General features: G+C 49.7%; 2 protein-coding genes across 9 annotated transcripts in view; one reads left to right on the forward strand and one right to left on the reverse strand.

The window, feature by feature from the left end:
• The window catches only part of KATNAL1 (katanin catalytic subunit A1 like 1), a 48,640-nt gene extending 40,449 nt beyond the window's left edge, over positions 1-8,191 (reverse strand). Inside the window, exons 1-2 of one of the 8 annotated variants that reach the window (XM_075420097.1) lie at positions 7,752-7,799; positions 2,933-3,087 (exon numbers count right to left, since the gene is read on the reverse strand). The gene's annotated coding sequence lies outside the window, so the exon portion shown is untranslated. Of the gene's footprint in view, positions 1-2,932; positions 3,088-5,148; positions 6,533-6,961; positions 7,472-7,746; positions 7,812-8,107 lie in introns of those variants that run through there. The other 7 variants (XM_075420096.1, XM_075420090.1, XM_075420100.1 and 4 more) reach the window with 7 other exon arrangements.
• LOC142360899 (uncharacterized) overlaps positions 6,529-13,889 on the forward strand; it is an 88,691-nt gene continuing 81,330 nt past the window's right edge. The window contains exons 1-3 of the mRNA XM_075417396.1: positions 6,529-6,604; positions 7,507-7,688; positions 7,783-8,121. Of these exons, the coding sequence (XP_075273511.1) occupies positions 6,529-6,604; positions 7,507-7,688; positions 7,783-8,121 (597 nt within the window). The remainder of the gene's footprint in view (positions 6,605-7,506; positions 7,689-7,782; positions 8,122-13,889) is intronic.

Raw genomic sequence — 13,889 nt, forward strand, 5'->3', positions numbered from 1 at the left:
CATATCCACATGACCTTCAGTCTGCCCTCCCTGAACGCTGCCAGTAGCAAACACACGCTCTGCCTCTCAGCACTGCCAGACTGATGGTCCTTACTGCTGCCTGCAGCTGCACACCAGGTCTGCTCCATCACCTCTTCACCCCTGCTCCCTGCAACTAAGCCATGGGAGCCTGCTACCCTCACTTAAGCCCACAAGCCACACTGCTTCCACGTGGTTGAAGACTTTGATGGCAAGAACACGCTGCTAGCCCGCAGCTGGCACTCCACCGAGCACAGCAAGACGCATTGAGGCTTACTTGTCCTTATGTTGTGCCCCACGTTTCAGCCTGCAGATCATTCCCACGGGCTGTTGTAAACTTCCGGGCAGGAGCAGAACTAAGGTGGAAAGTGCGATGACCCTAATTTTGTTTTCTCTCGGTGCTGAGGAAAGGCAGGATACATTGCTGGAGAGCCCTAGCTCTGGGGCAATTAAGATCTTTAATTTTAAAATACAGCAGATGATAACTGATAGGAAAAAGTGATGTCACTTGCATTGCACTGGAAATGGATAAAAAGATAGGAACTGAATATAGGTTACAACCCATTCAGATCTGATGAGGTAACTTCTAAATGAACGAAAACACCACTTGGGGCAGAATCCATTGCCCCATCTTCAGACACATCCAGGTGAGGATCTGCTACACAACCAGCTTGTCCCCGTTAAGGAAAATGGTCCTCGCATCTCTGGTGGTTTTCCCCACATGTAGCAAAAAAGAGAGAGTAAATAAAACATTTCTAAGGAACTGCTGCATTCAATTCCTACAAATACATTAAACACAACTCATACTTACTTTAGCAATCCCTTGCATCTGTTTGTTACAGCTAATTCCCAACCTGCAGGCGTGTGTTTAACTCCCTTCTGCCTTAAGCAGGCTGACACCCACATCCAGCTCCCCTTAATCCCAGAAGAGTGCCCCACTCACCGGAGGAGACAACCTCCTCATCTCTGGTGGAAGCTGGGCCAACCCATGGGTGGGAGGCAAGGCACAGCAGCCACGCAAACACGTGTTCACTTCAGAAGAGTAGTTAGCACAGGGAGCTGGGAAGCAGGAGGCAGAGATATTCACATGGTCTTCAAACTGCAGAGGGAAACCAAATGAGAGCCTCCCATTTCCTCCAGCAGCCAAGAGTTTTGGGGGCTTTGGGCCTGATGCTGGTGACACTGGAGCATAAGCAAGAGCTTGATGTCCAGCGCGTCACGCTGGAGAGCTTCTGAACATCGACAGGCATTGAAACTTGGAGCATACAGGGAGGCTGGTGGACGTACACCCATGTAGCTACTGAGCGGTTGATGCCTCCAGTGCCAGGCTGACAAAAGCCTCTGGATCTTTCTCCTGGATTCAGGCACTTCAATTTTTACTTACCACCTACCCTGGACACCAAAGCAGGTAATAACAGCTTGAGAAGGTGAATATAACATCACCCATTTATCTGAGACATGTTTGAAACAGCAAATGTAGACCACAGTCCTACATCAGTGCTCCCCCTAACCCCCAGGCAGTTCTTTGAGGTCCTATTGCAAAAAGACTGGCTATTTTAAACTACCGGCTAAAAATGGTTTAAACAAACTACAAACCTTTTACGCACACCAGTGATGGTAACGTTAGCTCAGAATAGCCAAAGCAAGTCAAAACAAGTATGTCCAAAATCAAGGAAAAATTATTTTTAGGAAGGAATTCCTTCCTGGATTGTTTTCTGGACAGCCCCACTCTTCAGCGCCAGGGATGGGGAGGGAGAGGGACCTAGAACTAGGTGGGGGCTTCTTCATGTTATGTACCTATTTTTTATTATCTGTTCGACGTTATATTACAGAGTCCATACAACATTGCAAACATCCAAGAAACCAGAAATACAGAAGTCATAAATAGTGCTTTTGATTGTTTTTTGTTATTTGGGGTTTTGTTTAAATATTTGTTCTTCCTACCGTATCACAGCCACATCTTTTAAGTAAATGCTCAGCCAGGGACAACTGTTGTCAGGTACGTCTTGAATAACTTACGTGTTACTTGTGACACCAGCTTTTCATTCTATCATTGCGTGGTTCTTTCCTGCACTAGACCGTAACAGCTCCACGGCACGTCAAGACATCCTTGGAGATTCCTTAGTTCACGGATCATTGACAAGAAGAGACACTACAGAGATTCATGTCAGCATAGCTGCCACAGATGGGGTCTTAAGCCCACTTGTTAAAAACCCTGCAGCAGCTAGGCTAAAAGGTCACAGGGGATATTAATCTCTATTCTTTGGAGCATAAGCTGAGATGATCCCTATCTGGGGTCAGAAAAGAATTTTTCTCCCAGAACTAAAGCAATGCACAACCGAGCGAGATCCAAAAGACAGTCTCTATTTTAACATTAAAGCATTATACACACATAAACATACCCACAGGCAGATACAGGGACTGTGTGAACGGCGGGCGAAGGGGGACAGCCCGTTTAGCACACTCTTCGAAACTTGGAACATCACTTGCAACACCAGTGGGAACACAGGACCACTGCTCCCCTCCAGCCCATCTCCCACTTCACCCCACCACAGTGCTACCAGATGCAAAAAATGCTCTCTCCGATAGATGGGGTTTGTAGCAGAGGGTTTCCTATTGCTTGTTATTAAACATCCAACTCTGCATGTGCCAAAACGAAAGGCATCTCTGCTACCTTCACACGTCTCTTTTACGCCTGTGTGTTTTGGCACAATCAGTTACACAACCGCGTCCCATTTTCTCCACAGGCACTCGACTCTTGCACAGGATGGATGACACTCATTAAATGAGCAGTTATTCATTTTTGCTTTACTCTCATTGTTTCAATAGTCACATCAAGCTTTATTTACTGCCTACTAATCAGACTTTTCTCTAAATCAGTTGTTAAGTCCTCACTGATAGGGCTAAAACACACCTGTTTTTTTTCTAGACGTGTGTCTTTCTCTGACCAAAATTCTACCCAGGCAGACCAAAAATTTTCCACAGCTCCCTGAGACTGCTGGACATATGGTTTCACGTCATAGCAGCTGTGCAGTAATGCTGACTGGACGGCTGAACATCTGGAAAGGCCTGGACATACACAGATGAAGATTGGTTACTAATTCTGTTTTTCATTTTCTGTAAATCAGCCATGCAGCATGATGTCGGGCATCCTGAAATGCAATGTAAGAGACCTTACTAGCGTCACAAGACGGAGAGTCACACTGCCAGGCACCATATTCCGAAATCCCGTGCTGAGGTACAACCATACATTTTCCACTTCTACAAAATAGAGCCAGGATGGCCCCCTGCCACTGCACAACCCCAGAACAGGTCGATTGCCACAGGGAGCAAAGCAAGGAAGTGAATTCCAGTGTTAAGAGGTTTTGATTTTTGAATTTATCCGCTTTTCGTGTGTACCCATTTCTATAACCACAGTTTAAGCAATGAACCAACGTTGTTCCTTTCTCAGATTCTTCTTACTGCTTGGAAGCTTTTCCTTACAATGACTCTGAGACTGCCCTTCTCGGTTTAAGGCCATAGTTTGTGTAAGCCAGCTTTGACCAGTTTCAAACAGCTTCCTCTCCCTTGATTATGTTTTCACTTCAAATACTACAATAATCCTATTTTCCCTTTTCTCCTCAAAGTTAAAACTTGTCAGAATGCCTTACCTGGAAAAGCATAACTGCAACACTACGTGGAACATTATCAGAGGAAGAAAAAAGCAATTTTCCCTGCATGACATGCAATTCCTACTAAAAGCCTACAGAAGTCTATTTCTGACTGAAGTACACACTGTATGCATTTTTCATGTACTTGATGTATTTTATTTGCTTTTTAAGCATACATTATTAAAAAATGCAATTACTCAAAAAAATTTTAGTAAGTCTTGCCAGCTTTATTAGAAAGATTATCCCTTTTATTTTGGACTTGGGTGCAGAACAATTTGTCTTAATTTCTAATAATTAACTGTCCCTGTTCAGAAGCAATCGCTGATGCTGCAGACAATTATCAGGCATTAGGCCTGCATGACAAAAACAACATTTTAACTGATCATTGTCAGATAAAATACAAACAAACAAATGACTCGCCAAGTTCCACAGCCAAATCTATCCTTCCCTGTTAACTTGGCTTTGTTTAAACTTGCAGCTGTGGTCCCACGGACTGGCGTGGAAGCAAACGATCATTACTTCACAGTATCACAACTCCTGTTAAAAATACATATATAAATAAAAACGTGGCTCTGCTGTTCCAGCAGATTTGGATCTAAAATACATTTAAATAGCTTCTTGAATCAGAGATAAGAAGTGTGCCACGCCAGTGCTCTTTTCTTTTTTTCCTTTCGCTGTGTGCATCAGCAGCGACATGAATGGCTACAACCACAGCAGTGGGGGCTGCAGCAGGCAATGGCACTGGCGTGTTCACTCCCCATTCAGCACGTCACTTCAAAGCAGCACAAACACCGGATAAAACATACACACACACACACCGCGGTCCAGGAAACCAGCACCGAGGGATCTTTCACGTCAGTTAACTGCTTTCAGTTAGCTGGTTTTTGGCTTCTCTGCACTGAAACTCCGTTTTGAAATAGCAGACATGGAGTTAACAGGGAAATGTGCATGGAAGTGGGAAGGAGAAGAAGCATGCACACAGGCCTCAAACTATTTTTGGGTGGAATCTTCTGAGAGCTAACTTGAAATAGAGAGTTGAATGTTACTTTAAATGCAAGTGAAAAAAAAATCTTCAAGACACTCACCACAAGTTAACAGCAAACACAAATACCTAAGAAACCACTAAACAGTTGGTCAGTGTTTTAATTAGAGATAATAATTGCACCAAAAAGAAAGCACCCTGGAGAATGAAATGACCATTAGCAAAGGCTTTGAACTGCAATTTTCTGAAGAACTAGAAAGAGGAGACTCAGAGATGGCTGTGCTATTCCTAAAACTGACTGCAAAATGTATCCTTCTCCAGAGCACCTTGCGTACCAGTTTCAGGCATATATCCATACTGTCACATCACCATTGTTCAGGGTAACGAGGTGTTCATTAGCTAGGCTGGGTAACACAGCTACCACAAACACCATGGGACACTCCAGGGAGCCTAAGTAACTCCATGCACAGGCAGTTAAGGCAGAGAGAGGCTTGCTACCTTCTCCATCTCAGCTCCGCTGGACCCAGGCTGGTTCCACACACCTCTCTTCTCCCCAGCACAGTCTGCAGGGCTTCTGGCATCAGCACCACACCAAACCCAAGCCAGTCTTCACGCGGCACCAGCCCTGAAGTGACCGATCCCTCCTCTGACAGTATGCAGGGCTCAGATACCTGAAGGATTGTGCAAACCCCATCCAGAGCTCAACAAAGTGGAACTCGCATCAAATTAGTAATCCCTCTGACCCTTTGCAAAGCCACTTGCTTCTCTCTGCACATCACGTGTGTAAGCACTTCTGGTAGAGAAAACATGACACCAAAGACTCCCAAGATGGGTCTGTGCAGAGCCAGCTTGGGTTCAAAGAGTTTATTAGGTCGGGCTCCGTGCCAAGAAAGGCAGTTATAGTGCATCTGCGCCTGGCCCTGCATACAGCACAGCCGTGTCCCCACAGCACGGCAGCCCACAGGCCCTGCCAGACCATAGGCAGCTCCATAGAGATCCCGTTCTGGTGCTTCTGCATTCCTAGCGCAGCCAATCTGCAACCCAGAGAAATTTTCCATGAATAATTGCAGGCTTAATGGACTCGCACATGTGTTTATAACCCTGACTCATAAGGTCAGAATTTAGACCCGAATGCTTTTCCACCTTTTGAATTCCCCTCTGAATTCCAAATATTTGGCTCCTTAGGAGTATGAATGTGTATTTTTTCAATTAGAATTTTGCTTTTTTAAATTGTTCTAAAGAATAGTATATATTCTCTAAAATACACATTTATATGCATATTTCTGTTAGTGCTACGGACATCAAGTCTTCAGAGTTTCCAGCTCATCTCCAGAAGAATCAGCTTCTGGGGTTTTTTTTTGCAATTATTTACACAGAAAACCAGATAAAGGCCTATTGTTGTTTCCTTGTCTTCCATTTACTTTTCTATCTTGAGACTGTGATTAGCTTAGGGCAGAAGCCACTCCTCTCCTTTACCTGCTCAGAAGCCCAAGTCTCGGAGAGCAAAGCACCCTGGAAGCACGCTGCAGCAGCGATGTTCATTTCTGCGGTCTGGTGAGTACCAGGAGCTGCAAGAAGCCTAAGCCTGCCTAGGATGTATCTGACATCAGGGTGGGGGGAAAGAAGAAAAAGCAACTGCCCCAAAACCCTCAGCTACAATACAAATCAAATGTCTGTTGGAAAGAAACTCATCTCTATGACATTTGAAACTGTATTAGGAATAGATGTTCAATATTCATATACAAGGGAGTACTAATGCACTGATGCTTTTAAGACACAGATTTTCAGGAAGAAAAAATAATTGCCTTTAATACACCAATTATAAATATGTATATTTTAAATATGATATGGAACAGGAACTGCAATTTTATTCCCCCCATGCCTGATGGAGAATACAAGACACAAAGGATAACACTAGAACTGCCATCAGAGGAAACCGAGAGAGGGAAAAGAGGCAAATGCCAATGCTGACATCATGACAGAAACCTGGCCACAACAGAAACCAAGCAAAATTATTTTTAAAAGTAACACTGTGTCTGCTCACCTAAAGATCACCTAGTGCAACAAGCTCAACAGAGCCAAAGTATCATAGGACACATGAAACAGCGGACTGGAAAGTAAACTGGCTAGGGAAACTTTCCAGGGCCTCCAGCTCCTCAGCTCTCTGACCACCACCTCCTCCGCACACACCCTACCCAGCCTCCAATCTGCCCTGCCTTCTGCACAGCCCTCCCCTTGCATCTTCCAGGCTCCCCTTGCATCTTCCAGGCTGCTCCTCCCCCAGCTCATCTCTCCCCTTTCCTCCATCTACCTGCGCTCTGGAGCCCCCAACATAAGAAGGACATGGATGTGTTGGAGCGGGTCCAGAGGAGGGCCAGGAAGATGATCAGAGGGCTGGAGTACCCCTCCTACGAGGACAGGCTAAGAGAGTTGAGGCTGTTCAGCCTGGAGAAGAGAAGGCTCCGGGGTGACCTTACAGCAGCCTTCCAGTACCTGAAGAGGCCTACAGGAAGGACGGAGAGGGACTTTTCACAAGGGTGTGTAGTGATAGGACAAGAGGGAATGGCTGCAAACTGAAAGAGGGCAGATTTAGATCAGCTGTTAGGAAGGAATTCTTCACCATGAGGGTGGTGAGGCACTGGCACACATTGCCCAGAGAAGCTGTGGCTGCCCCCTCCCTGGCAGTGTTCAAGGCCAGGCTGGATGGAGCTCTGAGCAACCCGGTCTGGTGGAAGGTGTCCCTGCTCATGGCAGGGGGGTTGGACCCAGATGATCTTTAAGGTGCCTTCCAACCCAAACCATTCTATGATTCTGTGATTCTGTGTGCCCCAGTCCTTGCATTGTTTCTTCCCTCAGCCTCCAGCATCCGCACGTCAGCCAAACGCCCCCCCCCAACTGCACCCCCCCACCCGTCACCCCCCAGCCCCACGCCCCCCGCGCACCCGCCCACGGCCCCCCCTCCCCGGGCGGCACAGCCCTCCCCTCCCCTCCGGCATACCCCTCCTCCCGCACCCGCCCCCGCGCCCACCCCGCCTCAGGCACCGCGCTCCCCTCCCACGCCGCCCCTCCCTCCCGCGGCAGCAGGGCACCCCAGACCCCACCCGCAGAGCTGCGGGCCCGCCATCCCCTCAGGGCGAGTCCAGCCTCCCGCTCCTCACAAAGATCTCCTCTGCGGGGGCAACGCCGCAGTACCTATTACCCCCCCCCTCCAAGCCGAGCGCTGGGGTTTGTAGTTCCCACCCGCCGCTCCCCCCTCAGCGCCCATCGGCCGGCGGGGGCCGCGGACTACATTTCCCAGCAGGCTCCGCGGGGGGCTGCCCTCCGCCGGCCTCTCCGCCGCTGCTCCCCCCCCACCCCATCCCGCCGCCCGACAGCGGCCGCTGGGGCGAGGTCCGAGCCGCCGCCCGCCCCGGGCAGCGCCGTGAGGTGCCGCCGTGTAGCCGGGCGCTGCCGTTACCTGGGAGAGCCGGGGTGCGTGTCCGCGGACGGGAGCGGCGCGGGGAGGGGGGCGCAGCCCTTCTGCTCCGTCAGACCGGGGAGTTGGGGGGGGGGGGGGAAGGGGGGGGACGTGGCCGGGCGGGGAGGGGGTGCGCGCGCGCGGCGGCGACGGGTGGTTGCCATGGCGGCGGCGGCGGGGCGCGGGGAGGGGACGGGGCGGCATCCCGCGACCCCGCCCCCGGCGGGCCCCCGGGCGGCGCGGCCGGCACGGCCTTGCCCCGACAGCGGGGAGGGGCGCGGTTCTCCCGGCCAGCTGAACGCATCGCCGGGGCTGGCCGCCGGCCGCCACCCCGCCCCCTCCTCCTCAGCCCCGCCGCGGCCGCCGGGCTGTGTTTCGGCGAGGCCTCGGGCGTCGCGGCTGGCTGCGGGGGCCCGGCCCGCTGTGCTCCTCGGCGTGCGGGGTGTAGCGGGTGAGCGCCCTGGCTCAGCCTCCAGACCGCAGCTGTTCCCCCTCAGCTAAGGGAGAGGCTGGGGAAGGGAGCAGGCGCGCTTGTCCCGCACGGGCGCGCAGAAGGGGGCTCAACGCCCGCTCTGCTCGCGGTTGTGGTCGCGTTCGTGGACCAGAAGGAACAGATGCGGGGATTCGGCTGTTCCTTGGGCCGGAGCGGTGGCCGGTGATCGCGGGCGGCCTCACGGGACGGCACCGCCCGGGTTGTGTCGTGGCCGAGGGTGCGTGTTGGCAGCGTCTCTGAAGCGTGCGCCTCAGTGCGGGCAGCCTGCTCCCTGCCAGGGGAGCGACGCGGCTGTGGACCCCTCTGAAGATGTCGTTTCACGGTTGATGCAAGCCAGCCGGTGTCTGCATTGCCACCAAAAGGGGCAGTCCTGCCTTCCTCTCTGATCATGGCGATGCTTTCCTGTTTGTTATTTACACGGCAGTAATGCCTACGTTGCCATCTGGCAAGGCAAGCCTGGGATCTGATCCGGTGGAAAGCCAGTTACGCCCCTCAAAAAAAATCGCCAGAGTTCAGCTGGATGAAGCTCCTGAAATAGCTGACCCTGCAGAGCTGGCACAAGGAGGGCAGAGGAGACGCGGCGGCAGGAGCAGCCCGTTGAGATCCCTGCAGATCGGAGCTGCATTTCTGCGTGCAGCTGCAGCACTGCAGTGACTCCTGACTGCTGGAACTGCCTTGTGACAGCTCCAGGGGTGTCCCACCGAGGAGCTTGTGATCGCTCCCAATAACAACACGTGATTTCTCCAGAAAGTGTCAATTGTAGTTACCTTAAGGTAGCAGCATGAGGTTGTATCTCACAATAAGGTTCTCAGAAATGTTAACTGACACGAGTGAAAGAGCAGGGATTGAAACTAAGAGCTCAGTGTGCTTCTTAAACAATACAGCATGTGTGAATGTGTCACTCGTATATCTACAGATCTTGCTTCCCTCAAAATCATGTGGAGTTTCTTAAGCCTTTGTGAGTATTTTAGAACTGGGGCCAAAATCGTGATGAATTCGTAACAGCTGCGACTCTGGCTTCCCCTTTTCCCAGATTTCTTCGAACTTGCCTGCCCATGACATCAATTCCCGCTGGTTTTTCACATACCCAAAAGCATAGATACCGTGCAGACCTTACAGAGCTCAGCACTTCTTGGGGAGAGCAGACCATAAGCAGCCTGCTCCCAGCACCGCCACAATATCCCTTCCCACAAGACTCCATACCTCTTATCACATTAGGCAACACATTAACTGCTTTGTCTGAGGATCATATCCCCCAGCTAGGAAACTGTGACACAGAGAAGACCGGTTATTTAGTCGTAATCTCTGTTTGGTCTGGGATTTTTTTTTTCCCCATCCTTTTGTTTAGTAGTGCTTGAATTGAGTGGGGCTACTTCTAGAAGCAGAGGGTGCTCATACTGCCGCTCACCTCCCTTTGAAAAGTAGTTGCTCAATACCAGAGCTGTCACCCTATTTGGACCCTTCAGAGGGAGAGTTTGGTAAGCATTGGTCTACACGGTTTGCCTAGATCTGCAAAGTGATTGAGTTGGCAGGAAGAGAACCCCGTCTCCAAGTTCCTAGCCCTGCACACTGGGTATATGTCAGGCTCACAGGCCAATTCAGGGTGGAAGAGACTTCAGGAGGTCATCTTGGCATCTCTTGGCTTCACCAAGGGCAACTCCTGCCTGACCAACCTAGTGGCCTGCTCTGATGGAGTGGCTATAGCAGTGGACAATGGAAGAGCTACAGATGTCATCTATCTGGACTTCTGTAAGGCCTTTGACTCAGTCCCCCACAACATTCTTCTCTCTAAATTGGTGAGATACGGATTTGATGGCTGGACTGTTGGATGGATGAGGAATTGGCTGGATGGTTGCATCCAGAGGGTAGTGGTCAATGGCTCAATGTCCAGATGGAGATCGGTGACAAGTGGTGTTCCTCAGGTGTCCGTATTGGGACCAGTACATTTTAATATCTTCATCAATGACATAGTGGGATCGAGTGCACCCTCAGTAAGTTTGCAGATGACAACAAGCTGAGTGGTGTGATCCACACGCCTGAGGGATGGGATGCCGTCCAGAGGGACCTGGACAGGCTTGAGAGGTGGGCCCATGTGAACCTTATGAGGTTCAACAAGGCCAAGTGCAAGGTCCTGCATCTGGGTCGAGGCATCTCCCGCTATCAATACAGGCTGGAGGATGAAGGGTTTGAGAGCTGCCCTGCCAAGAAGGACTTGGGGGTACTGGTGGATGAAGAGCTTGACATGAGCCACCGGTGTGTGCTCACAGCCCAGAAGGCCAACCGTATCCTGGACTGCATCAAGAGAAGCATGGCCAGCAGGTCGAGGGAGGTGATTCTGCCCCTCTGCTCTGCTCTGGTGAGATCTCACCTGGAGTCCTGTGTCCAGCTCTGGAGCCCCCAGCACAAGAAGAACATGGAGCTGTTGGAGCGGGTCCAGAGGAGGGCCACAAGAATGATCCGAGGGCTGGAGCACCTCTCCTGTGAGGAAAGGCTGAGAGAGCTGGGGCTGTTCAACCTGGAGAAGAGAAGGCTGTGGGGAGACCTTGTTGCGGCCTTTCAGTACTTAAAGGGGGTTTGTAAGAAACAGGGGGACAATCTTTTTAGCAGGGCCTGTATGATATGACAAGGGGTAATGGGAAATTCATAAACTTGTTATTAAGGCAAAAGAATGGTCGTCGTGAGTGTGAAATTTCATAGCCTTTCCTATTGCCACAGTCAGACAAACTCCAGCAAATCTGGCTGGAGTGATGCAAAAAATAGTGCTTCCCTGACCATCTGCCTCCTTACTGAAGGTTCCTGCCTCCACAACAGTCTCTGGACTGGAAAACACTAATGTTTCTAATCCATTTTAATATAAAATATGTCATTAAAGTCATCTTTATCAGCAGTTTAAGCTCATTTGCTGGACCTTGTGTTGAAGCAGCTGGGACTCGTGCATGTGTTTCCACCAGCTCTGCTGTGAGGCAGTAATCTCAGGCAAAGAGAAGGTACGAAGTTGCTGGGAGGGGGTGCGACACTTTAAGCCACTGAAATTTGTTCGACTATGAGTATATTCTCACAGTTTACATCTTTTTGTTTTTTGATAGAGGCTATAAACCTAGCAGTTCTGGATAAGACATGGTGGGTGTCAGCAGCTGTGGTTAGGCGGGCTCCAGCTGTGTTGGTGGAGGAGAGCATTACTCACAGCCAGACCCCAGAGACTTATCATGCCCCTTTCCAGCAATCTGCAAATCTGCCAGCAGAGCTGATTGTGTGCCCTCCCTCTCTGATTTATTCTAGTCAGTTCAATCAGAAGCTGATATAAATTAATGTAACTCTTTTGCCGTGAACATTTGATTTGATTCATAAGTGTCTCTGCAGCTAGAGTGATTGTAGACACTTTCAGCAGCTGCCCACTCTTAGGGTCTGTGTCAGATTAACAAAACTAGTTTCTGAACTGATTTGGTTATCATTACATAAATTCCATAGACTGTGTCTAACTCGGATGGCTGGCACAGGCTTTTAGCACAAAGTAGCAGAGAACTTCATTTGTAACCTCCTCTCACACACAAAGTTCTGCAGGAGTAGAAACTATGAAACTATAGAAAATATGAAAACAGGCGAGATGTTTATGAGCTATGAACTGCCCTTTGCTTTTGTCTTCCCTTCACCTTGCAATTATATTTAACCAGACTACAGGAATTATTGTGCCTTCATAATAAGCTTTAATGCTCACATGCAGACATAACTCTTTACCAAAGGTCTTACAGGCTACGTCCAAAAATGCTGTAATAATGGAAGGTGAAAAACAATAGGGAAGCAATAGGGAAAAGAAGGTGCGTGTTAGGTATTCATGGCCATTAACCTTCCAAGCGAAGTTATGCACAACTCACTGAAGGCATCAGTAGACACACACTGTTAATTTTCATGCACACGTAGTAATTGTTCTTCTGCATAGATATTTTTATGGTGTGATATTTATCAGTATGACACATCCATCCTCTCCTAGGAAGGAACCTCAGAGTCTAAACCTTGAGAAACTGTGATGGGGTGGTAGCACAGAAGAACTTAGTCAACATCTCTCACACAAAGTACATCTCAAAATGATGTGAATTGTTAATAGAGAACAGTTTAAGGGAAAGCAGTTGGTTTTCAGATGAGATTTCACTTAAGCCAGAAAGTAAGAGTAGGAATGGACACTGGTGTTTGTGTTTATCTGGTCAAATGTAGACATCTGTCTTGTAGACCTTTGTCTCTGGGTTAACTTTCTTCTAAGTTTTTTCATGGTAGAGAGAGAGATAAGTCATCAGGCATATAATTCCTGCTTTGACCAAGGTGGACTGTGCCCTGAATGTGTTTCATAAGAATGCTCAGGAAGTGTGAGCTGGATGAGTGGTCAGTGAGGTGGATGGAGAACTGGGTGAATGGCAGAGCTCAGAGGGTTGTCATCAGCGGCGCTGAGTCTAGTTGGAGGCCTGTAACTAGTGGTGTCCCCCAGGGGTCAATACTCAGCCCAGTCTTTTTCAACTTACTCATCAATGATCTGTATGAGGAGTTAGAGTGTACCCTCAGCAAGTTTGCTGATGACACAAAACTGGGAGGTGTGGTGGATACACCAGAAGGCTGTGCTGCTGTTCAGCGAGACCTGGACAGGCTGGAGAGTTGGGCAGAGAGGAACCTGGTGAGGTTCAACAAGGGCAAGTGCAGGGTCCTGCACCTGGGGAGGAACAAACCATTGCACCAGTACAGGCTTGGGGCGGACTGGCTGGAGAGCAGCTCTGTGGAGAAGGACCCAGGAGTGCTGGTGGATGACAGGTTAACCATGAGCCAGCAGTGTGCCCTGGTTGCCAAGCAGGCCAATGGGATCCTGGGGTGCATTAGGAGGAGTGTGGCCAGTAGGTCAAGGGAGGTTCTCCTCGCCCTCTACTCTGCCCTAGCGAGACCCCCATCTGGAGTACTGTGTCCAGTTCTGGGCTCCCCACTTCAAGGAAGATGAGGAGCTACTGGAGAGAGTCCAGCGAAGGGCTACAAGGATGATGAGGGGACTGGAACATCTCCCCTACGAGGAGAGGTTGAGGGAGCTGGGCTTGTTCAGCCTGAAGAAGAGAAGGCTGTGAGGGGACCTAATATATACTTACAAATATCTTCAGGGTGGGTGTCAGGAGAATGGGGCCAAACTCTTTTCAGTGGTGCCCAGTGACAGGACAAGGGGCAATGGGCACAAACTGAAGCAGAGGAAGTTCCGTCTGAACATGAGGAAGAACTTCTTCACTTTGAGGGTGACGGCACACCGGAACAGGCTGCCCAGGG

Source organism: Opisthocomus hoazin, chromosome 1 (assembly GCF_030867145.1).
Source record: "Opisthocomus hoazin isolate bOpiHoa1 chromosome 1, bOpiHoa1.hap1, whole genome shotgun sequence".
In the NCBI taxonomy this organism is placed as follows: domain Eukaryota; kingdom Metazoa; phylum Chordata; class Aves; order Opisthocomiformes; family Opisthocomidae; genus Opisthocomus; species Opisthocomus hoazin.